The sequence below is a fragment of the Chanodichthys erythropterus genome, chromosome 8 (assembly GCF_024489055.1).
Source record: "Chanodichthys erythropterus isolate Z2021 chromosome 8, ASM2448905v1, whole genome shotgun sequence".
Lineage (NCBI taxonomy): Eukaryota > Metazoa > Chordata > Actinopteri > Cypriniformes > Xenocyprididae > Chanodichthys > Chanodichthys erythropterus.
The window spans coordinates 35,165,763-35,191,623 of record NC_090228.1 but is presented as its reverse complement, the minus strand read 5'-3'; the positions used below and the strand labels follow the sequence as shown (position 1 = coordinate 35,191,623).

The window sequence follows — 25,861 nt, the reverse complement described above, 5'->3', positions numbered from 1 at the left end:
ACCAAAATAAAAGTCCCGTTCACACGCTACTGTTATTAACATATAGACACATAGAAATATAGTAACTATTTTTAACAAATAATCATTGTGTTAAAATTAAAATAGTTACAAATGTTTTAAAACAAGTGTACGAAATTGGCATGAATGAACTCAATAATTGAAACAGTGTTTTAGTAATTAAAAATATGAACAAATAAAGTTCTTGAGTCTAAAATAAAGTATGAAATATTATATATTTTTTTCAACAATCAGTATAAAAGCAGCAATTACATTTATTTAAATGTCATTTAAATGTCTTCATCTAAATGTTTTTTTCAAATTGCTTTTATTTTATGCATTAAAATCTGCTAGTTCAAATAAATGTCCTGTTTATAAATGATATACAAATAAAGAATTATTTCTTCATATTGTATTAATGTGTTTTCCTGATTTTTTTTTTATTTTAAAGTGGCAAACACAAGAAAAATTGAGAAATGCACATTGCGTTCATTTTGACATCATCTGCTGTAAGTAAATGTATTCATGTTTTATTATTCATTCAATTTACTTTAATTTTTCAACTTGAAAATGGAAAATCCAAACTGAATGGTTTACATTTTGAATTAAGAGTGAATGGTGTTCAGTTTCTAGATACAAAATGCAATAACCAGTTTATTATTAAACAATATATCTCTAGAAGTATATGCACAGATGTAACCCATGAATTCAAAATAGGCTTTTAGCTTTAAGGTTATTTATATGATACACTTAAAACTGTATGGGTTTTATATGTAATATATGTGCTGGGTTCAGTCCTTTTTGTTAGGTTGTTTCAAAGGCTATAGATATAGAAAGACGGTTCGCTCCTATTAGTTATGAATGGGAGAAACTGCAACACGCAATGTGGCGGAATACGTCCTGCCTTCTAAGTAAAAGAGCCAATCGCTGATTGATAAAGTCATTGAGCCACGGTAGCTGGTTATAAGTTCAGCACTTAGGACTGCACATGCGCATTGGCTCGTGTAGCCTGAAAAATAAGCTTTTTAACACTGTTTGAGCATAAGAAACAACATTTATGGGGACAGTTTATGTCAGATTTTGTTGCTGATTTGAAATATGTTAATTAATTGTGAGTTCGGCAAGCATTTTTTTGATATTACACGATTCCCCCATTCAAATAGATTGGCCTTGGATGCCCAAAATAGCTGCCCAGAAGTGTTGTAAATATGGCCACCGAGTGAACAGACTTTCCCTGAAAGGGACTTTGGTTATTTTATAGCATGCTGACAAGGTTGCTGGTCATTCGCTGCCGAGATAGCAGCTGGAATCACTGATAGGAGTAATAGTGCACCCCCTCATAAACATATCCAGCCACATAACCCACCGCTGGACTGCCAAACCAAATGAAAGCGGCCTCCTGCACTGAGATCAGCCCCATTTTGTGTTCCTATAAATTTTTTACAGACAGTAAAAGAGAAGCAACGCAAGAGAATGGACCCATATCAATATCACCAAGAGTAGAGTCATGACACATGCTTTTTTTAGTCAGCAGCCACTATCTTTGTTGATTACACTGGGAGTCATGTAGAGAGGTTATACCATGTTTGACTAAAAGTAAAGCCTTTAGTGTCTGAATGAGGAGATGACACAAGGTACAGCTTTGCAAGTATGAATTTGAAAATCCATACAAGACCAAGCTTTAAGATTTCTTACAGGCAATTTGGATTCAGTACAATAGACACATAACTGATACATAAAATTCTTCTTGAAAATAATAAAAAAAACAAAAAGTATATCATACATTCTAAATATAAATTCCTTTAAAACATTTTAACAATGAAATTGCAAAGGGGACAAAAGAATATTTGTACCAGTTATTTTTCATCTTTGGAAGAACTTGAGGGCAAGTAAAAAAAAAAAATAAAAATCTGGGTGAACTGTCCCTTTAAAACTTAAAAAAAAAAAAAAAAAAAGATTGAGAAAGCAGCTACATTGAATACAGAACATTTGGAACATGTGCATATAACCCAGAAGACAGTAAGGAGGCAACATTTACATTTACTTAAACAGTTTTACAAAAATATTTACAACAAGAGTTGTAAAACTGTCATTATAAACTAGGAAATTCTAACTAGGCTGGAAAGAAACCAACAGCAATTCAAATTTTATGGCTGCATTTTATGAACATCGACAGCTTAGTAGTTATTGGTACAACCAGTACTTTCATACTGACTCCTTTTGGCTGCTACACCTCTGTTTCTCACAAAATCCCTGATGTTTTGGGCTGACCGGTTTCGTAGCACAGGCTCTTCGGCAGATTTGCACTTAAGACACTCTGATATTGTGGCCAAATGTCCTTTGGCTATGTGGACTTTAAAATGCCGAATCACAGCAGCAACTTCTGCTTTCGACCACATTCGTTTCTTCCTACTGGTAGTCCCACGATGTTCAACACTTTCAGTCTCTAAAAAAACAAGAGAATACTGCATTGTGAAATGTTTAATATTTTAAAAAACAGTTAACGCATGAAACAGGCGTAACGGTTCTCGGTTCATCTTAACCCCTAAATGCATGACTGTTTCACCAATCATTCTTACATATTCGGGTCTTTATCGACCCGGATCTATATCTAACACGGAAGGATCTCTACCTGTCGCGATAATATAAACCTCCTCTGATATTAGAGTAACAATAGAGTGCCCCAGGGATGACGCATTTTTGTAGGCAAAACCCGGAAGCGAGTTAGCATTTTAGGACTTCCGGTTCTAACGCTGTAAAGTCTATGGGGTTTTTTTAATGGGTTTTTGCTAAATCGCCTGAAATAAGGTCTGTGGTTAACAAAGCCTCTAAATATTTTCATGTTTTGATCTATGACATAAAACACACCAGTTATAACCCACTTGTGATTTTTTAAACTTTTACTGTTTCTTAAAATCGGCGGTTGCTAACAAATTGCTAAAAGGGACTACTTCCTTTGGCGAGGACTTTAGACGTCATCATAACAAACAGGACATTTGGACAGCATTTCTCATGAAAAAGTGGAAAAGTATTCATACACAGCGCAGATCATAATCAGCGAACATGTTTTTAAATAAAGTTGTTTTTTAAATAAAGTTTGAGGAAGCTTGGTGGTGACGACGTTGATCCGCGACCATGGTGTGCTGTAGTCCGTTTATAGCCTGCTGTTAGCCTTTTATATCTGACGACTTTATTTAGGCTTCAAAATCTATAAATGTTGTGTTAACTTGTAAAGATCATCTTGATAGACAAATCGTGTAAGTGTCATAACCCTTTGTTAAACACAGAGCTTATTTTCTGCGATTTTCCAAAAGTCTATGGGGAAAATGCATAGGCTTTCAATCGAGGGAACCCGTGCGCGGCTAACTTCCGGGTTGGCCTACAAAAACGCGTCATCCCTGGGGCACTCTATTACAGAAGAATAAAATAAATCATATTTTGTTACCTTTTGGAGCTTGAAAGGGCTCCGTTTGAGCAGATGTTTTATGCCATCATCACTGTCCTCGTCAGAGCTCATTTCCCAGTAAATTCAGCAAATAATGGGCTAGTTTTATGTTTGAGTTCACGAATATGAGCCCATTTGCGATCTCAAATGTATTCTCAAAACTATATAATTTAACATCTTCAAAATCAATATTTCGATCGCTAACAGCTTCACCAGATCAATCCGGTAACAGTTACAGTCAAATTTCATTGCGTTCAGTACTTGCTCTGCAGTAAATCGCTGAACCATTTCATGTTTCTCTTATTATTTTGTTTTCTGTCTGAATGAGTCGTCACTTCAGCATTGTGTTTCAGACATTGCCACCTGGTGGAATAAAGGTGAATTGCACTTATTCCATCATCTAAGATTCAATTATTGTTGTGCAAAAAAATATATGTACACTCATACACACCTCGGGTCGTTTGCGACCCTATACAATTTTTACAAAAAATGAATACAAAAATAGCCATTCTTTTATAATTTTATGATTTTTTCTTGTTATATTCTTTATAATGAATTGATTGAGGAATACAAAGAAGGTTGATGTCTAACTTTAAAAAATGAACGAGGAGGAGGGTAGTAAATGATGTCCCGAGGTATGCATTTAAGGGTTAAATCTGACAGCGCACCTATAATATGGTTTGTTGAAAATAACAATGAATAAAACAGACAGAGTCAATGGATATACATCCTGACTTCCCAAAACATTACAACTGCGAAGATAAAAAAAAAAATGGACAAAAGTCACTCTTTGTTAACTTTGGCCAATAGGAGAGCTGTATCCTCTAACATGACCAGTCATTTACACCGTCATCACCAGAGTATTGATAGAGCACAAGCGCAGATGAGACCTAAACAGCTCACATTGCTATCTATGTTTAAGCTTATTCAATTCTTGCCAATTTAAAGCTGCAGTTCGCGATTTTTCCTCTTTGTCGCCATCTCTTGTTTGAAACATGCGATTGCAGTCATATGCGGAACAGTTATCTGTACGTGCATTGTGCCTCGGCACAGCTCGTCAGCGCTGATGAATCTAATGTTTGCTGTCAGTCACCGCACCGTGTGGATACTGAAATTCAGAATCACAGATTCTACGTCTTGAAAGTATGACCGATATAAGAATTTTCACAGGAAAATATAGTCTGAACAAGTAACTAACATGTCTGCCACTTTTACCAACTGAGGAAAAAAGCATTAGGCCTACAATAAATCGCACTGCCAATGATTAAATCTAACGATAGCTTAGCTCGGATCATGCCAAACCGTGCAAATTATTATTACTGTTATATTGTTCTCAAATTGTTAATGTTAACAACATCAGCATTGTGTGACTATGTATTAGCGTTACCAGTAGATTTCAATTTCTGTAGCCACTCCACAGTCCAAAGTTTTTTGCTTTTGACTACGGGTGAATCTCCAGTTGTTACTGATGATTGTCATTTGGACCTTTCTGGGTTACAATCCACCACCCAAATGATAAGTTTAATTATTTCTGCTGCTGTGAGAAAAGGCTATAAATGATCTGCTACCAGCAGCATCCTCAGATGATTCACACAAAAATTGTCAACGTGCCGATCTTGGTGAGTATCTTAGCAAACATAGACCGTTATGTCTTAAGTGAACGTAAACAGTCAAAAATGACAATGCATGTGTATCAGTATATTGATCCATGCATTGTCTTAAAGTGACAGCAGCCTAATATTACGTTTTTAATGTTAATCAAACAATAGACAAAATAAAAAGGACAATTACCTCACTGTTCTTGACTGAATTGCTTTTATAACTTTAAAAATGATTAATCCTTATTTAATTTCTACAGTGAAGATTATATGTAATGTTATTTTACATTTGATAAATCAATTTCATTACATAAAAAAAGACTACTTTTATGTACCTAAATAACCCAAAAATTGAGTAATTTGAACTGTTACACCTCAAATTTGAACACATCAAAAACTTAATTAAGTCACATTACTTTACTTTCTAAATGAGCACAGACCTGAGTCAGAGTTGCTTTCACATTCCTGCTTATCATATCACAGCTACTACAGGTAGTCTCGAGTACAGTACCGTAGTACACTTCTCGGTCCGAACACCACTGCCTTATTTAAAGGCTCTAATGGGGCGTTCACACCAGACGTGACTTGTATGAATAAATCGTTGTATTCGCTCGTAGTTGGAGGCTTGAACATTGAGTTTACTCGCTTCATTGGCGCATGAAATTCACTTCACAACAGATGTGAATTTGCATCATGAGAGGGGCTCTCCCTCTCCTTTAAAGGTGAAAGAGAGGATTTTTTTGTCGACTGAGAATCCAAAGACTGTTACTGAGTTTTTGAAATGAGCGCATGCGTAAGAACAGCCCCTCCTCCTTCACAGCTCATTTCAAAGGAACAGCTCCCAAAACTTGTGCACGAGTATTGGAACACGAGTGTTTACCACCGGCATTCGCTGTGTCGTGTTAGTGGATTCATTATGTCAGACTCACCGCAGGTAACTCAAAATCTGCAGTAGTTACTCCTGTCTCCTGACAAAAACATTGCATGCGGCACCTGTGGAGTGTGGAAAGTTGAGCGTCTCTCACAAAGAACGCCACGGCAAGCTCCTGATTGGTTAACGCGGCTGAATTTTTGCCTAAGTTTCAACTTGAGCGATTCGCCCGAAACACTCAATTCTCGCTGCTGGATGTCTATTCATGTCTTTGCATTGATTTAACATGTAAATCACTTGCATTTAACGCTTCATTCGCGTCTGGTGAGAACGCACCATAAAGAAAACTGATACATTATAATTACCTCCATTCTGGCAGGCTTCTTGTGTTGACGTTGACATTTGTCTGCAAAATGAACTGGTGCCAGCAGGTTCATCATCAGCTTCGTCATCTTCAGTATCTGTTAACTGGATCTCATCTGAAATCATAACGTTAATAAAAATTTAAGTGCAATAGTCTTTTACGAAAATTTTGGGGAAAAGCATCTACAGCACATATCGTAATAGATATCCAAAATACCTTCAATTTGAATCTCATCGAGTGACTTTCCCTGAATGCTTCCAAGACAACCTTGGTCCATTGCTAAAAGTAGTTTTGAGATTTTCGCGAGCTGAACTGTCGCCTCAGGCAGTCTGTAGGAATCGCGGTGGACACGTATATCATGTCCCAGAAAGTCAGACACTTGGTCCAACTCATTGTCTTTGAGGTTTAAAATTTGTGAAAGGGTTGCAATATGTTTCCTAAGTTGGGTTGTGCATAGATATTCAGTGTTTTTGGCTCCACACTTTTCTGCATGAAGTCTCAAGCTGGCTTGACCACTGTAGTAACTTGAACATTCTGGTCTAGCGAAAAGATAGATATTGGTGTCCTGCACACCACACTCCACTCTTCTGACAAGTAACAGATTCAGGGAGTCCTCCATGTCTGGTGTTAGGAGAACTGCAACTTCTCGTCCATTTTCGTCCATGATTTCCACCCGACTGAAGTGCTCACAGAGCTTCTTTTCAAACTTGGTTAATCCCAAGGACACATCAACATGGAGTGGGCTTTTGTCTCTTTCATAGAAGTTCTTGAGGCACATTTTGGACACCTCCTCTGCATGCCTTCGATTAAAAACTATAACCTGAGCAAGAGTGGCTGCTGCAAGGTCAGAGTAACTTTGGGGAGATGCTTCTTTCTTCAATTTGTCAAAGGCAGCCTTTGCAGCCCTTTCAAGGTGAGTGTGAAGAAGCTGTACATCGTGGGTAAAAGGCAAGGTCGATAGTTTGTTGAATTTCTTCATTGTAATCAGGGCAGAGTGTGACACAAGCTCACACCACTTTGTGGAGTACAGTGACTTGAAAGCTTCGATTGATTTGATCAAGTCCTCGTTTTCCGTCATCAAAGCCCTACAGTGAATTATGTCGGCTATTTTCATCAGAGAATGGCCTATTTTTAGAGCAAGACTTGGGGCTGTGTAGGAGTTGTTTTCTTCATCAAAACCAGACACTTTTTTCACAGCTTTGACAACTTTGTGAAAATTTCCAGGCATGACAGCATCTTCAATGGTGTATATAGAATCTCCACGCAAAACCAACAGCACCCGTGCAAGTTCCCTTAACTTCTGACGGATGTAGTCATGTTTTGTAGTGTCATCTCCATGCTTCTTGAACAGAGTTTGTGCCAGCTGCAAAATGCCAAAGTCATTGCGAACAACTGTTCTTAAATCATCCTGTCTGATTGGGTCGACAAGCTTCCAAATGCCTTGAGAGATGCTTTCAGAGAACACAGACTGAGCAGTTGTGGCCAAGCCCAAGACATTGGCCTTTTTAGACTCACCAGAAGGTCGTTCTGGCATGAAGTGGCATCTGCGAGAGTGTCGCCACAATTCACTGCGGCAAAACATCGCTTTGCAATAGACACAGTGAATAAATTTAGACTGCTTAGAGGTTCTTTTTAGTTTGATTCGCCCTGTTCCATTTTTGAGAACGCCTAAATTGTGCTGAAAGTTACCACGATTTCGTAACTTCTCCAGTAGAAGTCTTCTTTTTTCTGAACGTTTTGGATAACTGAGAGCCTCCATCACTTCTGCTTCTTTCTTGTGTGTCTCCAGATGTCTGGCAATTTTAGACTGAGGTTTTTGACAAACGTAACAGTAGTTTATCCCTTTAACACCTGCTTTGTCTTCTGTTACTTCATCTGTTGTTTCATCTGTCGTTTCACCTGTGGTTTTTGGTTTTGTTGGACCCTGGGACAGACTAGAGCCAACCACAGAACTTGTATCCAAATCTGATTCAGAGTCACTGTCTAGTACATTATCCTTATCTTCACGCATGTCCTCATCTGATTCATTATCAGCTTCCGAGCTGAAATCAGGTTTATCCTAAAAATATACAACATGTTTGACTAATACAGTATTCTGTAAAATTAACAAATGAAATAGTATTTACAAAAGGAAATCTGACATACCTCAGGTGACGCTTGCTTGAGGCAATTCTTACGCCACACACCAGAACAAACTGTAAGACAAGAGGCAGTTAATATAAATGTATATATCTACACTTCAATACAGTTGTGTACAATTTGTACACTTTGATGAATAGAGGTTCAAAAGAACAGCATTTATCTGAAATACAAAGCTTTTATAATATTACACACTCCCATTCAAAAGTTTGGGGTCAGTAAGAATTTTTTTTTTCTGTTTAGGAAAGAAACTAAAAGATAACACTTTACAATAAGGTTCATTAGTTAATGTATTAACATGAACTAACCATGAGCAATACATTTGTTACTGTATTTACTAATCTTCATTTATGTTAATGATTGAAAGAGTTCATTATTAGTTCATGTTAACTAATGAACCTTATTGTAAAGTGTTACCAATTAATACTTTCATTCAGCAAGGATGTCTTAAAGGGTTAGTTCACCCAAAAATGAAAATTCTGTCATTAATTACTCACCCTCATGTCGTTCTACACATCAAAGACCTTCATTCATCTTCATAACAGAAATTAAGATATTTTTGATGAAATTTTTGAAGTTTTTTTTTATTTTAATCTCCCATAGAAAGCAACATTATATACCACATTCAATGTCCAGAGAAGACACTGACATTGTTAAAATAGTCAAAGTGACAGCAGTGGTTCAACCTTAATGTTATGAAGCGACGAGAATACTTTGTGTTATTCAACTATTTTTCCTCTCCGCTGTCTGACGCAGTGCAGCGCTACCATGATCTATATCCGAATGGCGGCTCAGTAATGGTTCTGTTCACATGATCAGCACGACTCATCTTGTGATGCTGACGCAGGAGTCAGCCAATAATGATTCGCCGTTTAGACTTAAACACGGAAGCGCTGCACTGCGCCAACTGCGTAGGATACTGAAGAGGAAAAATTGCTGAATTAAGTCGTCAGGTGCGGGCGCCACCTTGTGTAGATCTTAGTGGCCACTGCTCTGAAATGTTCAGCAGAAACCGAAACCAACCTGTTTCTTCCTCAGCGTCTTCCTGTTTCAGGCTGAATGTTCCTTCAATCCTAAAGTCTTCATGTGTGACGGTGAATGTTTCTTCAATCTTCATGTCTTCACTCTCCACTTTAATGAACGCCATCTTGATAATAGTGTGTCATGAGGATCTCAGTCGCTTCACCAGGAGTTTTTCTGTGTTTAAGATGAGAATAATTAACAGAAGAAAACAACAAACACTCAAAACTAAATCTCTGAGTATGTCTCAATCAGTTCTAGTTCAGTGAGTACTGAGAGAGAGTCAGTCAGAGTGAGAGTTAAAAGAGATAGTTCACCCAAAAATAAAAATTCTGTCATTTACTCACCCTCAGGTTTTTCCAAACTGGTATAAATATCTTTGTACTGCTGAATGCAAAAGATTTTTTGCAAATTTTGGAGAAAGTTTCTAACCAGGCTGCATTGACTTCCACTGTAGGGAAACAAAACCCTATGGAAGTTAATGGAGGTTACAAACTTTCTTCAACACATCTCAACAGAAAAATTAAAATTTATACAGGTTTGGAACAACCTGAGCACGAGTAATTGATGACAGATGATGAATTATCCCTTTAATGGACTTAAAAATAACCTGATTAGACAAAAAAGAAACCTCAAAACTAACGCTGCAAATTACTAAATTTATATTTAGGCATTTATGAACTTTTTTTGGTATATAATGACTTATCGATTATATTTAAAAGATTACACTTTCATGAAATATTAGTCAATAACATGACATGCATTTGTGCGTCCAAGTGCATTATTTCCTGACATTATCTTCATGACAAATAGCATATAACTTTATTTTTAATTCATTTTTATTACATTTAAATGCATATTTTATGTTTTCCTCAAAATGTCTGGTGTTGCAACTGTCCTAACAAATGAACCGATAAGAAAACTAATTAAAATGGTTTCTTTTTTTTTTTAGGTTTGAAAACATTCATATAAACAAATTTTACAAATATTAGCTAAGTTGTTGAGATCATTGGAAAAACTTTTGTCCCACAAACTGTTTAACTGCAAACATGATAATGAAGCATCCAGAGGAGTGAAAAGACTTCGGTAAAGTTGGTTTTATATTCGCACATTCGGACTTCTGATAAATTCAGACTTTCCAATAAATGTGCAATAAATTAATGTTTGTGAATTTTAAGCAGCGACATGATATTGACAACCAACGATTGTCAACTTACAACATTTTTCAGAGTCGATCAAAATAGGCAAGTATTGTTTTAATGGCATATTTACTTGTGAATGTCCACTGAATGTCCAATGTAGTGTGATTAACAAGGCTATTGAATACGGATGTCCGAATGTGCGAATATAAAACCAACTTTACCGAAGTAGTGAAAAGGATCTCTCAAATACTGGTAAAAACGAATTAATTTTGAACTAAAGATAATTTCAAGTATCTGTGGGTTGGTACACCTTCCATGGCAGGTACTATAAAACTACTGTTTTGGTTGTATTGCCTGACATAAAAAGTAAAAATAAACACAAATAAATAATACTTTGAAATGTTATTTAACATATTTACCTTAACTAAAACCTGTTAAAACACATTGTTAATGACTCAAAAAATGCATTACATCGGTTTTGAACAGATTTGACTAACCCATCTGCAGTTAAAGTTATCATAACACGTGTTTGTTGATCTCGTTCATTTATACTGTTTGAGATCCACGCGCTTCGAATCACTGAATCATTTTGCAAAGCATTAGATTCTATTGACTCGAATGAAATGAAATTGAGTTTCGAAAAGCTCAGTTTCTCCATCACTGTTTAACACTGACCGAATTCGTGTTTATGATACACCGATTCAAGCTAAACGAGACGCATTTTTACTGTGTGAATGCGCACAAAATATCCTCCATTAAAGTTGGATAAAGCAACAGCGCTGCATTTCTATCGATTTAAACAGAACCAATTCGTAAAACAAACCTCTCTTCAGCCGAATCACAACAAGAGCAGGAGCAGGCTTATGACGTCATGTTACCACACCAAAATAAAAGTCCTGTTCACACGCTGCATACAAATGTACCATTTTAACCATATAATCCTTTTAATAAAAATTTACAAATTTGATAAATAAAACAAGCATGTTAAAAGAGTGTACGAGTTCATAAAGCAAAGTGCATACATGTGTCCGAATTGAAATACATAAAATATTTGAAATGTTGACATATAAAGTTCATTTTAGTCTAAAAATTGGTAAAAAAAAAAAATGTGTAAATAGTTCAAGAATTAGTACAAGTAAAATAAAAGCAGCAATATATTTTTCATGTATAAATGTAATTCATTCAGTTGCAAAACTATTGCTAAATGCTTCGGTCCAATTAAAAATAATAATAGTAATATTTCAAAATATTTTAATGATATCATAAGTTAAGTGTTCAATGTCAAGGGTCATTTATGTGATTCAAATCACTCACTAACGAGTGAACACAAACACAATTCACACCTGCTACACAGAAAACCCTGCAGTATTAAAATCTGCCAGTGCAATTAATATCCTGTTTATAAATTATGCAAAGAATTATTTCTTCATATTGTATTGTATTGTATTAATGTGTTTTCCTGAAAATATTAAGATTAATTTTAAAGTGGCACACACACACACACACACACACACACACACACACACAAGATTGTGAAATAGTGTTCATTTTGACAGATCAGTTGCTATAAGAAAATCTGTTCATATTTTATTATTCATTTTATTATACATATTATTTATTCGTTTATTTTTATGACTTTTTTAACCTAGACTTGAAAAGTAAATCCAAACTGAATGGTTTTTATTTATTAACTTTTTAGTATACAGGCCTAAGTTTGGTCTCTGTTGAAGACACTTAAATAATTATTTTATAAATAATCTGCTAAGTTTTTTGTAATAAAGTTTAATTCAGATTTGTCATTATATGCTGTATTTGCATGCATGCTTCTGCTGAATTTGAATGCTTACAGTGTTCATTGTTTATTAAAATGGAAGAGATATAATGAGAGTTGTAATGTGCGCCGCGTTCGAGAAATGCGTGCAAGAACTATCAGTAATGTCAATTTTTTTGATCAAAATAAATGTAAAAAATGTTTCTTTTTAATATTTGTTCTAATTTCATTAATATAAACCATAAGTAAAATACATTGAGCGGTACAGTGAGATTGAGGTTGTATTATTAATTTAAAAGCAGTTTAATTATCAGTGCTTTTTGTGCATCCACAAAAACTGCATATATATTGCATAACTTAAACATCAGTGTTTTATTGTTCATACACAAAAATAATGCATAAATGCTATCTTTCTATTATCTTTTTTCATTTCAGAAAGAAACAGCGCACAATGAGTGAGTTTGTTCAGAGAAAAACAGGCAAGATTTTAAAAGCATGATCAGTGTACCTAATCCAGGATACACCTGGAGGCATCTTAGAAGGTAAAGTGTGACACCAACTATACTGAGAGCAGATTTAGGACAAGTGTAGCAACAGAAGCCTACCTTGGCATTACATGGGGAGTGGAAGATGATGAGTGTCTGCCTCACTACCATGCCACTCAAAGACAATGAAAATTGAAGAAAGGTTGGAGGAGAACATGCGGAGAATATCACTGCTGTTGTACATGACAATTGTGCCAATATTGTGGCTGCAGCAAATATCTGGAGAAGAAGCTTGGATAAGCCAGTATCTGCTGCACTGAATGTGGATGGAAGCTTTTTCTTCAGCTCATACTCATGAACCTTATTCACTGCCATTATAAAGCTCGGCTGTGTTGAAAGTGAACTTATCCTGCAGAAGGGCAAATTTGTTATGCCAAGCAGAAACTGAATGAGCATGGGGATATGGTGGGGAAATATTAAGCATATTTAACAAAGAAAAGATCAGACTCTCAATCTATCCAGTCCATTGTGGATAGTAGTGTTTTGTCAGTCTATCTATTAATAATATATTTAAAGAATGGTTTGAGAATCAATATAAATCAGAATTATATAGGGATACCAGACAGTCCAGAGTTTGTTTGTTTTTTTCACCCTCAACCTTCCCACTTTATTAAAAGATCACTTCCATTCTCAATGCCCCTATATCTAAGAAGTAAGTTCTAGAGGCCATACATAGTTTACAATCTGGGAAAGCACCTGGCTCAGATGGGCTTAGTAGTGAATTTAACAAAGAATTTAGAAACCTATTAGTCGACCCCTTATTAAAATTCCCACTGTGAACTCATGTTTCCATTACAAAGAAGTTTCTGTCATGGTCTGAGTATTTAAAGTAATGTTGCAGAAGGCTCAGGGTGCGATTCTGTAGCCAAATCGGCCCATAATGCTCAGCAGTATGTATCTTTCTGATGTCAGGTATTTATCTTTTACTCTTTATTTTTTGAGCATTTGATGATTTGTATAATAAGAAATTAAATAGAATAATCAAAGAATAATCAAATGTGTAGCTAAACTATTATACAAATCTCCAATAATCAATTTAAATTCTAATCTAAATTCAAGGTCATAATAAAATGGAGTCAGATAATATTTTAATTGGACGTGCTAAAAACACATCCAAGAAACCTTGCCCATCCTATGGGAAACTGTCACTGGGTAGATTGGACGGGCCTTACAGTGTGTGTGGCCATTTGAGCAGGCTGGCACCCCCTTGATGAAGCCTGGGACCAGTGTTGCCAAGTCTGTGGTTTTACCGCAGAATTGGGCTACTTTTACATTGTTACTGTGGGTTGATTTTATGTCCGCGGGTTGAATTGACCCAAAATAACGTGATATAGTCCCTGGAATGCAGATTTTACCAGGCAAGCCCTGCCAAAAACACAAATTTTACCCTCCGGAACGTGATTTTTACCATGGTGGTTTTGGGTTTTGTTGTGAAAACCTGGCAACCCTGCCTGGGACTTAGTGGCAGTGTTTAACGGCTTCTCCTTCACAGCAGTTCATTATTTGTTGCAGCTAAGTTTTCTATACAGTGTAAGGAAGGAAGAGCAGAAGTGTTTGTGCTCAAGGACTAGTGCTGCCTTCACATGCTATCGGACATTTGTTAATTCCCACTTCTGAATTGTGATTGCGAGAAATGGGATTGCATTCATGTGCAGTTTTTACCTAGGAAACATGTAAAAGAACTCCTAGAACCTTAAAAGGAAATCAGCCATCTTGGTTGAGTTTACTGGAGTTCAAGGACATAAAAAAGGCAGACAGTTTACACCTGCAAGACCTTGAGCAGGATCTTGGGTCTTGGAAAAGTTACAACTTACACCAATAAAGAAGATTAAACCAAATTCAGCAGTAAACAGAGTATAAAAGACTAAAGAGTTGATTGCCTCTTTAGATACTGATATGTCATTAAACCCCTGATGTCTAGAAGCCCAGAGCTGAAGACAAGAAACCCAGGGCTGACTACACCTTTGCCAATTACATTTTTCTTTATTATAAAAAGAAAAGTAACCATTTAAAATAAATTTAATTGATTACAAAAACGGCCAACAATTCATGTTCAGTTTAGTTCAGTCATGTCTGTATTAGTCCTTGTCATTTGTTATTCATCACATTCAGATGTTCATGATTTAGTTCCTCTTTACCCTGCATATAAATATCCCGTTATGTTTGTTCTGGTGTTGGTTCATGGTAACACATTTGCTCAGTTTGGTTACATTTGTCTTCTGTAATAAAGCCTGTTAATCTTACTCTCCTTCATCGTGTTCCTGTATACACCACACTCTGCTAAAGCATGACACTACTGAGGCTTTGATTTATTTAAGCTTTGAATTGCTTATAATTTAGGCCAGACTCGACATATTTTACCTAACCTGAGAATAATGAATAACAAGATAAGTTGTTAAGATCAGAGCACACACCGCGAAACAACAACTCACATTATGATACCATAAAACAAGTTCATGTCAACTTTATCTTAAGTGCATAAATCCCAAAATCTAGAACATTCTTGTACAGGAAAAGTTGTAAATCAGGTTAATAATTACATTTAATGTTTTTATACATGTCACTACATTTATTAATTTCACATGTTTTTTGTTGAATAATAGTGATTTTTCCACATTTAGTTTGTTATCTTCAGTATATTTTGTGTATAATTGAACAGTAACAGCAAGAAAAGAATAAAATTGATTTTGTCCTCAAATTACTTTTTTGTGTTTATTAATCCATGCATTTATTCAGTTTTATATCTTTTGATACAGGAAGTTGTTGCATTTAAAGGAATTCAACACAAGTTAAACTCCATCAGCAACATTTGCTTTATTAGTATAGACATAAGGCTTCAACGTTATATGTGTAAACATCACTTACAATTTTTTTGTGTGTAAATTAACATCAAATCTTTACCTTTTTTCCATAGCATAAAGCAAGTAAACCTGATAACTGTTGTAAGATATTCACATGAATAACAGAGAGTGGAGTGACCATCTATATTAGAGGTCAGAAATATAACAGAGGTCAGTATGATCACTGACACATGACAATAACTAATGTATTTAATTTAAATAAAGCCACTCAAACTTGCATATGGATGTACATTTTGAGGTAATCATTCCTCATAGTCACACAGCCTATTTTATTAAGTTAGGTCCAATAAATACTATTAAAGTGTGAGATTTTAACCTGTGCTAGTGTGCAGATCCGACAATCCATTCACATGCTTTAAGAAGCTTAAAAATTTAAAGAGAGAGAGAGAGAGAACTGAGTCCGAGTTATTTTATGTGGACATCAACATAGTGCCACAAATATTGTGAACAGAGATAAACATCTACTGAGTCTGGACCATCCCTTTGATTATGATTAACAATTAACTTGAACTACTTATTTATCTGAAGCAATATAAATCAAGTACAAAAGACAGTGAATCAGGACACTATAAAAGGAACATGAGAGGCTGTGAGGATGACAGAGCAAGAGCTGGAAACAAACATCAGTGAAGAATGAAGGCTTTAGTATGTATACTGCTGCTGTTGGAAACCTTTGTGTTTGTCGTCCAGCAGCAGGTAGATGGAGGACTCAATGAGAATGAGATCAGTCAACAGATCAGCTCTGAGAACGGAAGACAGAATCCACCTCAAACAGACACTTTGAGAGCTGAAGCTTCAACTGACAGACAACAATACTGTGATCTGGGCATCCCTGACATCCATGCAGCACTGAGAGAACTGACCGCCACCGTTACAGAGCAGAAAGAAAAGAACAGAGAACTGACCGCCACTGTTACAGAGCAGAAAGAAAACATCAGAGAACTGACCGCCACCGTTACAGAGCAGAAAGAAAACATCAGAGAACTGACCGCCACCGTTACAGAGCAGAAAGAAAACATCAGAGAACTGACCGCCACCGTTACAGAGCAGAAAGAAAACATCAGAGAACTGACCGCCACCGTTACAGAGCAGAAAGAAAACATCAGAGAACTGACCGCCACCGTTACAGAGCAGAAAGAAAAGAACAGAGAACTGAGAGATGAGATGAACAAGAAAAATGATGGTACCTCACCAAAACATTCACTCTTTTATCAATGATCCTCAAAGTAAAACACCAATGCAATACATTGTATAGTGAAAATGTTAGTGTAAAGTTTAGTGTATACTGTGTAAATTGTGTTATCTATTACAATAATCAGTGTAAATGTCATTTAACAGAATCTTTATTCCTTCACAGAAATTTCAAATCTTACTCTGAGTCAAGTGGAGTTGAGAAAGGAAAATAGAGGTGAAAGTGTGCTTGAATGATGTTAAATTCAGTGTATTCATTCTCAGTGTAATACAGTAATATATCACAATATTGATTATGTTTTTCAATAACAGACAGAGAAATAGCTTTTTCAGCTTCACTGATGGAATCTGGCAGTGGATATATTGGTCCTTTTACCACTGAAACCACACTAACCTACAGGAACGTCTTCACAAACATAGGGAACGCCTACAACCCAATTACAGGTAATTATCAATGAAATGGAGTCATAAAACTCAGTTTATAGTAATGAAAACCTTCTGCTCCATTCAGACCTCTCTGCAGTTGTGTAATGTGAATAAGAGAATTAAATGATCTGCTGTTTGTCAGAAGTATTACAGTGTGTTTGGTAATTGATCAATCATACAGGAAGCAGCTGATTCTGTGTCTCTTGTTATTTGATTTAGGTATTTTCACAGCCCCACTGAAAGGAGCGTACATGTTCAGAGTCTCTGTATATGGTCATGGCGGAACTGCAGCAACTGCAGCCATTTTTAAGAATGGAAAGCAGGTGGTTATTGCACATGATAATAGGCCTCAGAATGATTTAAACGCCTCAAATGGAGTTGTGTTGATCCTGGAGGTTGGAGATGTTGTCTATGTGAGACTTTGGACTGGCAGGAGGATATATGATAGCTATAATAACCACAACACTTTCAGTGCTTATCTATTGTTTCCCTTAAGATAACAGGAGATTTGAAGAATGTGATTCTAATAATTCTGAACCTTCAACATATGATTAATGATGAAAATCATGAAGAATCATTAACATATGAACCTGTATTAATGAGGACTAATGTGTGTTTGAAATTTACAGTAAATTACTGTATAAAGTCAGTATAATACACTATACTCATAAGTTCTGATCTGTCTATACATGTAAGTTTGTATAAAGAGTTTCAGCACTGAGACAGACAGGACCCATGAATATCACGTGTGACTCAAAAGTGTTTTGTTAAAGTAGTAAAGGCGGGCGTACACGGTGCGAATTCTGATGGTCGGAAGATCGTATGTCTACGCACACGGCACACGAGTTTATCTGAAAATCGCACGGACAAGGTGATATACGACACGATTTTTCGACCTGCCGATTTCCGAGGCGAGTGAGAGAGAGAGCATGAGAGCAGAGCGCGAGCTCAAATCATACCCTTTGTGACATGCTGGATAGAAAATAGGCACATGTGAAATTTTTTTTTTTTTCTCATCGACTATAGTTGTTCAAGCCATTAGTTGAGTAATCACATTGATTAGTTGATTATTCACATTCAATTTCTTAAATACTGGAGATAATAAACTATTTTAATTAGCATTTATACTATAGCACTCAAGCTCACGCATAAAGCTTGCCATAAAGAACCGGCAAAAGAAACGATTATGAATTTGACAAAAAAAAAACAGCAAGTAGACATTTTAATTGTTTTTTAACAATATAATGTTTTCTAAATCAGTTATGGCTGCAAAGATGAAGTTGATTCATTGCTGACTCTAATCTCCGCAGTGGATGTGCAGAATGCACATTTCATTTGGATTATTAGGCCTACATAATCAGAGAGTAGCCCATTTCTTTTCGTTTGGAATTATTTAGTTTAAAAGAAGACATTTCAAGCTTTCTATAGATAGCCTATTTTTCTCGTGTCTGTGAGGCAAACAGTTCATTTGAGTTTCAGTTTATTTAGTCTATAAGACACGCTCCAGATCAAGTGCAAGATCGCGCTCGCGCATCCATGAATATATTTGCTTCTTATTTATTAAATCCAGGCAATTGGTTGATGAAAGATTGATTAAAATTAAGATACATTTTTTACAAAACGAAATTCACATTAAAGAAAGGCTTTCTACAAAACAAGATTTAATGAAGTGATTAAAATTATGTCTGACCCACTCCATGTCTCCAGATGTAGGCTATTGCACATATGATGTATTGTTCACTTGTCTTAATCAAATAGATAAAATAAAAAAATATAGGCATATTTAACCATGAATATGAAACTAAATATATTTTCTTTAATGGCTACCAACACGTACAGTACAGTAGTTCAGAGAAATTTCATGTCGTGATCAAGAGTGGATCATGAGTCGAGCCGTATCAACCATCATTTATTTTTTAACCTGATAACTGTAGCTCTTGGGCGATCCGCTGTAAAATATCATCTCAGACGACCCATGTACACACTTGACACATCATACTGTGCAGTTCAGCGAGTTTATCCTCCTTTTCAAATTCGCCTTGGCGCTGTCATCGTCATCTCTATCTTTCTTCTTCTTCTGTGTTTTTTTAGCTCCTGATTGGTCAACTTCAAATAGATTGAAAAATTGGCTCGTTTAACCGCACACGTCACGAATTCAAACCGATAGCTCCCGAACTTTTTTGACATGTTTAAAAATAATCGGGAGGTCGGGAAGCGCTCGTAAGGCACTCTGCTCGGCTCGTAATTCCTCGCACATGATACGAGCCGCGACCATGCGAGCATACACGATTTACACACGATTGAAAAAAATCGCATGCGAATTCGTACAACAGCAAAAATCGCACCGTGTACGCCGCCTTAAATCTAGAATGTTCTTTTTTTTTTTAAGTGTATCTTGTTACTGATCCTTGATCTGTATCTCTTCATCCTACATAAATAAGAGAATAAAGAGACATTATGGCATTTTCTTTTCCTCATATTTTCATGAACATTTCCCCATCAAACCAGCTGTACAATAATATGTTAGGACAACAATGTTTGTTTTGAAGTCATGATATCATATTTGTGTGTTATAACAATGGCACTGTCATGTAATGCATGACATGCAGTTTTCATTTAGTTACAACAAGGAATCAAAAAAGCCTGGTTCCATAAGGGAACTGTGGGACAAAAAGGGAAGGTCTTCCACCTCTACAGTATACAATCCAGCATCTAATGTAACAGTAGATCAAAGGCTAATCCCATTTTCATTTAGACAGTACAGTATATGCCTAGCAAGTGAGTGAAGTATGTCATCAATCTAAAGATAGTTAAGATGAAACTAACCATGATGTGAACCATATTATAAAATAATTAGAACTTCCAAAAGAGCTTCTCAACATGAATGACCAAAAGGCAAATATGCCTTGATCTTTTGACATATAAGAGTTCTTTGAACCATTAAAACATAGTGCAAGTTTCAGTTTAAAATATCTTCCTCATTATAAACAAAGCATTTATTTTAAGGGGACCTATTATGCAAAATTCACTTTTATAAGGTGTTTGAACACTGATGTGTGTCCGCAGGATGTGAGAACAACCAGCCTATTGTTATAGTGTTAGTTACTAGAAGTTGTTTGTGTTATTATTTGTACATATAAAATAACTGAGTTCTCATCCAATCAGATGTGGCTACGTCATTATGCAGGCATTAGTTCACAGCTTGTTTATGTTTAACATCAGTATGCTCACAGGCTCTGGTGTGGATGGTTGTGTTCAAACCCATCAGCGCTGGGCGAGAGCATAAATCCTCCATTGTTGTACCGTGTGTCTTAATAAGTGAAGTAAAGTTCCTGAAAGGGATTCTCTTTGTTGTGTGCTTCTCTACACGCCTCCACTGGACAATAAATATATAACAGCTTGACAGTAAACTGTTTTTGCAGTGTTGTCTTATATTAATGTCTGTTAAAGCAAGACTATGTAAACAAAACAACACAGCCACTGTGTCCAAAAGTGGGAATTATGGGATAACAGACACAGCAATGCATCATGTTTTATAAGATCATCATGTTTGTAGTGTGATCCAGGGGATTAAAATGTACAATATATATTTCACACCTAGTGATACTCTTACACCGAGTAAGTAATAGTAATTTACTATAATTACCAGGGCTTGACATTAACTTTTTTGCTCACCAGCCAATGTGGCTAGTGGTTTTCCAAAGTTACTAGCAACTCAGCATTTTCACTGGCCACAATTTTGCTGTTGGGAAATTACATTTTATATGATTAAATTTGACTCTGGCATTCTTAAATTACTTGATTTTGTGTCATTTTACTTGATTTGCAAGATTTAAAACCCTTTCAAACTTACAAATGCAGATTGACCACCCAAATCAAGACTATACATGAGGTATACAGTTATTTTTGTTAGGCTATATAAAAAGAACAAAGAAGCAAATTACAAATAGTAATTTAAAAAACAATTCAGATACATATGTTTATTTAGCAAACATGTATTTAACATTTTTTGATGTTTGATTAACATTAATGACAGAGGGGTATTTATTTGGGGGCTGCTGAATGCACGTCATATACTGACACATATCCAGTTTTTACCCACCTGTTTACGTCCACTTAGCCGTAAGCCATAGCCGACTGTATTCACGCGAGATACTCCACACGATGCATTTTGACATCTGTGTGTGCATGTATTCAGGCGCAAGGAGAACTGATCGTGCACGCGAGCGCTTCTGTTGTATCATTCAGCGCGATTCCGCCTATCCCACCTTCATAACCGCAAGTTAATCGATAAAGAATTGTGACTGAATTGTAATTTTGTGATACGACGAGCTTGGCTACTTTTCATTTGGCTGTAAACTGAAATTATATTCAACCCGCCAAAGTGGCTAGTGGGAGTGGCTGTCTTACCCGCCACAGCTGAAATCTACCCGCATTTGGCGGGTTGGCGGGTGTTAATGTCAAGCCCTGATAATTACTATTACTCCACTAGGTCTGAAATATATATTGTATGTTTTAACCCCCTGGATCACACTACAAACATGATGATCTTAACTTTGTTAATTATTATTTTATTAATTTACTATTTATAGTAAATGTGTAAAGTTGCATAAAATGGAAATACTCAATAAAGTAGGCTAACTACGTTACCTCAAATGCGTATTATTGGATTCCTCAGCTGATAACATAAAAAAATGCGATGGGATGGGAGGGTGGGTGCCCTGAAGGCTGGCTAGGAGGGTCTTAGGCACAACGAGAAGCCTCCAGGGCGGTATCCAAAGGATCTAGGGAGCAGCAGGCAGTTCAGGAAGCCAGGGACATGCTATGTGCTCAGGGGGTCACCAGGGCTGTGGAATTTCAGGAAGCAAAGTGAGGTACAGGGGGCACTGGAGACTCAGGAACATGGACTCCTCCCCCCCCCCTGCTTTAATTAACAATATATATCATGTTATGGTAAAATGCATCATGATACTATGAATTATTTTCTATGGCCATGAAAAATACCCTTTTCTTAGAATTAATTAATAATCAATATGGAGTGTTCACAGTATGAAACTGATTGATTAAATGTAATTTTAATTTAGCTACATCAAATTAACTGATTCAAATATTCATAATAAATCATCCTAATAAGTTTTGAATAATTATTAATATTTCCCCTTTGGGCTAATATCGCTACACTACTCAGCTGTGGTGATCCGCCATGGGGTCTTCAGTTTTTTTTACAAGATGTAATATAAGTCCTAGGTGTCCCCTGAATGTGTCTGTGAAGTTTCAGCTCAAAATACCCCATAGATTTTTTTTAATTAATTTTTTTAACTGCCTATTTTGGGGCATCATTAACTATGCACTGATTTTTTTCAGCACGGCCACTTTAAGAGATGCGTTCCCTCTGCCCCGAGCTCTCGACTATACATTGCATTTACAAAGTTCACACAGCTAATATAACCCTCAAATGGATCTGTATGCATGCATCAAATTATGTGAGTAAAGTATTTATTTAGATGGTTACGTTTGATTCTGTATGAGTTTGAGGCTGTGATCCGTGGCTAACGGCTAATGCTACACTGTTGGAGAGATTTATAAAGAATGAAGTTGTGTTTATGAATTATACAGACTGCAAGTGTTTAATAATGAAAATAGCGATGGCTCTTGTCTCCGTGAATTCAGTAAGAAACGATGGTAACTTTAACCACATTTAACAGTACATTAGCAACAGGCTAACGAAACATTTAGAAAGACAATTTACAAATATCACTAAATATATCATGATATCATGGATCATGTCAGTTATTATTGCTCCATCTGCCATTTTTCTCTATTGTTCTTGCTTGCTTACCTAGTCTGATGATTCAGCTGTGCACAGATCCAGACGTTAATACTGCCTTTCCTTGTCTAATGCGTCGAATGGGCTGGCATTATGCAAATATTGGGGTCATACATATTAATGATCCCGACTGTTACGTAACAGTTGGTGTTATGTTGAGATCCAAGTGTTTTCCGGAAGTCTTTTAAACAAATGAGATTTACATAAGAAGGAGGAAACAATGGAGTTTGAAACTCACTGTATGTCTTTTCCATGTACTGAACTCTTGTTATTCAACTATGCCGAGGTAAATTCAAATTCTGATTCTAGGGCACCTTTAACATTTAAGATTTTGTCATCATCAAGTGTGGTTTAAAATGCAGACAAACAACATTTTCACTGTTACTACTGCACATTCACATGAATCAGAAGGGACGCTCTGAATAAACATTTAAGAATGATGTTAAAATACATCATCCAGATCGCTTCCACCCAGCACTGACAGATTTTGTAGTAAGATTTTGTGTCTGATAGCTCAAAGGTATCATACCACAGCAGACTGAGCAGGGTAATAACTGCATGTGATTTAAAAAAAAAAGTCCTGGCACACAATACCTCCTTTCTTGCTCCTGTTTGTCGTAACCATGCCTTTAAACCTTCACTATTAGATCCAGTGTTCACAGGTTGGGCTAGAAAAGGAATCATAACCTTGAGAGATTTATATATTGACAATACTTTTGCCACATTTACTCAACTTACAGAGAAATTTGACCTTCCTGCATCACACTTCTTCAGATACTTACAAATTAGAAATTATGTTCGTTCCACTGTGCCAAAACTTGGTGAATTCTGGTCAGAAGTTTTTCAATTTCTTTCCGATGCTTATACATGTGAGCTCCTAGTAGACCCTGCGACTGTCATTCTTGGCTGGTCAGCTTCCCTGCAGCGCCTTAATTATGCTACCCGTTTGCCTATACAGTATGGCATGATGATCGCCAAGAAAACTATACTCTGTGTGTGGAAGAAAAATTCGCCACTATTCAAGATCTGGTTGTCAGAACTTTCCTCCACTATGCATGTGGAAAGACTCAGATATAGTATCTCTGGTAATATAGATAAATTTGAAACTTCTTGGAGGCCTCTTTTCAATCACCTGTTAAAAACCAATGATGAAACAACTTAATATTTCATTTTTTTATTGTCATTTTATTGTAATTTTTGTTAACCTCTGTCTTTAATTTGACCTCTATCCATTCCATGCTGGGCAAAAATCTGTTTTGATTTCCCGTGCCTGCTTAGCGTTGTCGTCAACTGCAAACATGTTTCTAACGGAAGGAGTTTTTTTGTGTAGTCGTGTTTGTTTCTGTTATGTAATTGTACTGTCCATCTGTCTGTAAATCTGAAAATACTACAATAAATATAATATAAAAAAAAAAAGTCCTGGCACTCTCCATGTGCTAAAGCAGGACAATCGTGTCTCCATAAAGCAATTGCAAAATGGAATGAAATCTGTTCAGGACCGCAGAGAGTGGTGCCAGGTCAGATGCAGCTGTGAGAGTAGTTTACTCCATAAAAAGGTCTACCTACCTTAAATCTTTTCAAGATCTTCCAAGTCGGTCCTAAAGAAACGTCACATGTGGAATGTGCTGGGCATTGATGTATCAAGAATGGAGTGATGGAAGTCACAATTTCAATGACCATATTCTCATCACTAGGGGTGACTAGCAAATTGATTAGACTTATGAGTTTGAGCAAATTCAGGACGATTTACAATTAGATTGAGCTAATCCTTTACTTTTAATTAGAGACCTGCACTCCCAACGCAATGGATGGCCGCGTGTGGTAAGACGCGCATGTGTGCAGGTTGTGGGAGAATCACATGATTCGTGGGACTCCCGCAAAATAGAAAAAGCTAAACATAAAATCTAAAAACTAATAAATTATTCACAACTATTGAGCAACTAATGTCAAATAAAAAATGATTTACAGACGCAAGCACATGCGAGATTCTATTTATAACTTGTGTTTGCATTGTTTAGCAATGTAGCCAATCACAGACATATGTTGATTTTTTGAGACGCAATGGTAAATCTGTTAGAATCGTCTTACCACTCAAAACGCTGGAGTTTTTAGGCCCTGTCTACACCTGGTATTAAGATGCAGTTTTGTCAATCACATCAAAAGTGGATTATGCTAAACACAGCTGTAAACGTCTACAATGTTTTGAGCTTGTCCACTTTCAAACATGTCCAAAGGTAGTCAAAAACGCATTTGACCGGATTGCTTTTATAGTGTAGACGTGCATGTGGTCGAACAGCCACAAAAGACTACCTAGTTATCTAATGCATAACAATTTGGAAAGCTCTGGTCAGACAGGATTTAAAATGTGTGTCGGCTGAAGATCTAAGTTTAGCTTGAAGATGAAAAATGCCCTAAGTACAATGTTCTCTTATGAGATCAAAACAGAAACGAAAGCTGACACTCTCTGTATGTTTTCTCCAGTTGTGTTCATATGCAAATTGCATGAGCTTATGTCGTCCACCAGATCGAAAGATCTGAAAAAGCCCCTAGCCACCCATAGACCCTCCCCTCCAAAAAATCAGGACAGATGTGTCGAAAGTGGAAAAAAAAGAGACCGTTAAAACACCAGGTGTAAACGGGTATCTGTCTCCATCGTCTATTTAT

General features: G+C 36.3%; 2 protein-coding genes across 7 annotated transcripts; one reads left to right on the top strand and one right to left on the bottom strand.

Annotated features, from left to right (window-relative positions):
- Window positions 1–692: 692 nt before the first annotated feature.
- LOC137024827 (uncharacterized) lies at window positions 693–11,419 on the bottom strand. Of its 6 annotated transcripts, none has more exons than XM_067392725.1 (7): window positions 11,074–11,136; window positions 9,782–9,885; window positions 9,438–9,611; window positions 8,421–8,470; window positions 6,492–8,334; window positions 6,277–6,390; window positions 693–2,443 (listed from the first exon to the last, which is right to left on the bottom strand). In XM_067392725.1, exons 3-7 carry the CDS (start codon window positions 9,559–9,561, stop codon window positions 2,175–2,177), a joined length of 2,400 nt encoding a protein of 799 aa, XP_067248826.1. In that variant the 5' UTR covers window positions 9,562–9,611; window positions 9,782–9,885; window positions 11,074–11,136; the 3' UTR covers window positions 693–2,174. The 6 variants fall into 6 exon arrangements, with proteins under 6 accessions (XP_067248826.1, XP_067248825.1, XP_067248824.1 ...); XM_067392724.1 differs by lacking the exon at window positions 11,074–11,136 and adding an exon at window positions 10,996–11,035; XM_067392723.1 differs by lacking the exon at window positions 11,074–11,136 and adding an exon at window positions 10,707–10,836 and having other exon boundaries at window positions 9,782–9,903.
- Window positions 11,420–16,338: 4,919 nt separating this feature from the next.
- LOC137024035 (golgin subfamily A member 6-like protein 26) lies at window positions 16,339–20,409 on the top strand. Its single transcript, XM_067391192.1, has 4 exons — window positions 16,339–16,936; window positions 17,111–17,161; window positions 17,257–17,388; window positions 17,590–20,409. The coding sequence occupies exons 1-4, from the start codon at window positions 16,387–16,389 to the stop codon at window positions 17,868–17,870; spliced, it is 1,014 nt and encodes a 337-aa protein (XP_067247293.1). The 5' UTR covers window positions 16,339–16,386; the 3' UTR covers window positions 17,871–20,409.
- The last annotated feature ends 5,452 nt before the right edge of the window (window positions 20,410–25,861 follow it).

What these genes read in the sequence shown, in the direction of transcription:
- LOC137024035 (XM_067391192.1), top strand. Translation starts at nt 16,387, where the DNA reads ATGAAGGCTTTAGTATGTATACTGCTGCTGTTGGAAACCTTTGTGTTT. An exon ending in GATGAACAAGAAAAATGATG is followed by an intron (nt 16,937 to 17,110) that starts GTACCTCACCAA and finishes ATTCCTTCACAG; the next exon opens with AAATTTCAAATCTTACTCTG. An exon ending in CGCCTACAACCCAATTACAG is followed by an intron (nt 17,389 to 17,589) that starts GTAATTATCAAT and finishes TATTTGATTTAG; the next exon opens with GTATTTTCACAGCCCCACTG.
- LOC137024827 (XM_067392726.1), bottom strand. Translation starts at nt 9,561, where the DNA reads ATGGCGTTCATTAAAGTGGAGAGTGAAGACATGAAGATTGAAGAAACA. An exon ending in AGACGCTGAGGAAGAAACAG is followed by an intron (nt 8,471 to 9,437) that starts GTTGGTTTCGGT and finishes CTTGTCTTACAG; the next exon opens with TTTGTTCTGGTGTGTGGCGT. An exon ending in TCAAGCAAGCGTCACCTGAG is followed by an intron (nt 8,335 to 8,420) that starts GTATGTCAGATT and finishes GTATATTTTTAG; the next exon opens with GATAAACCTGATTTCAGCTC.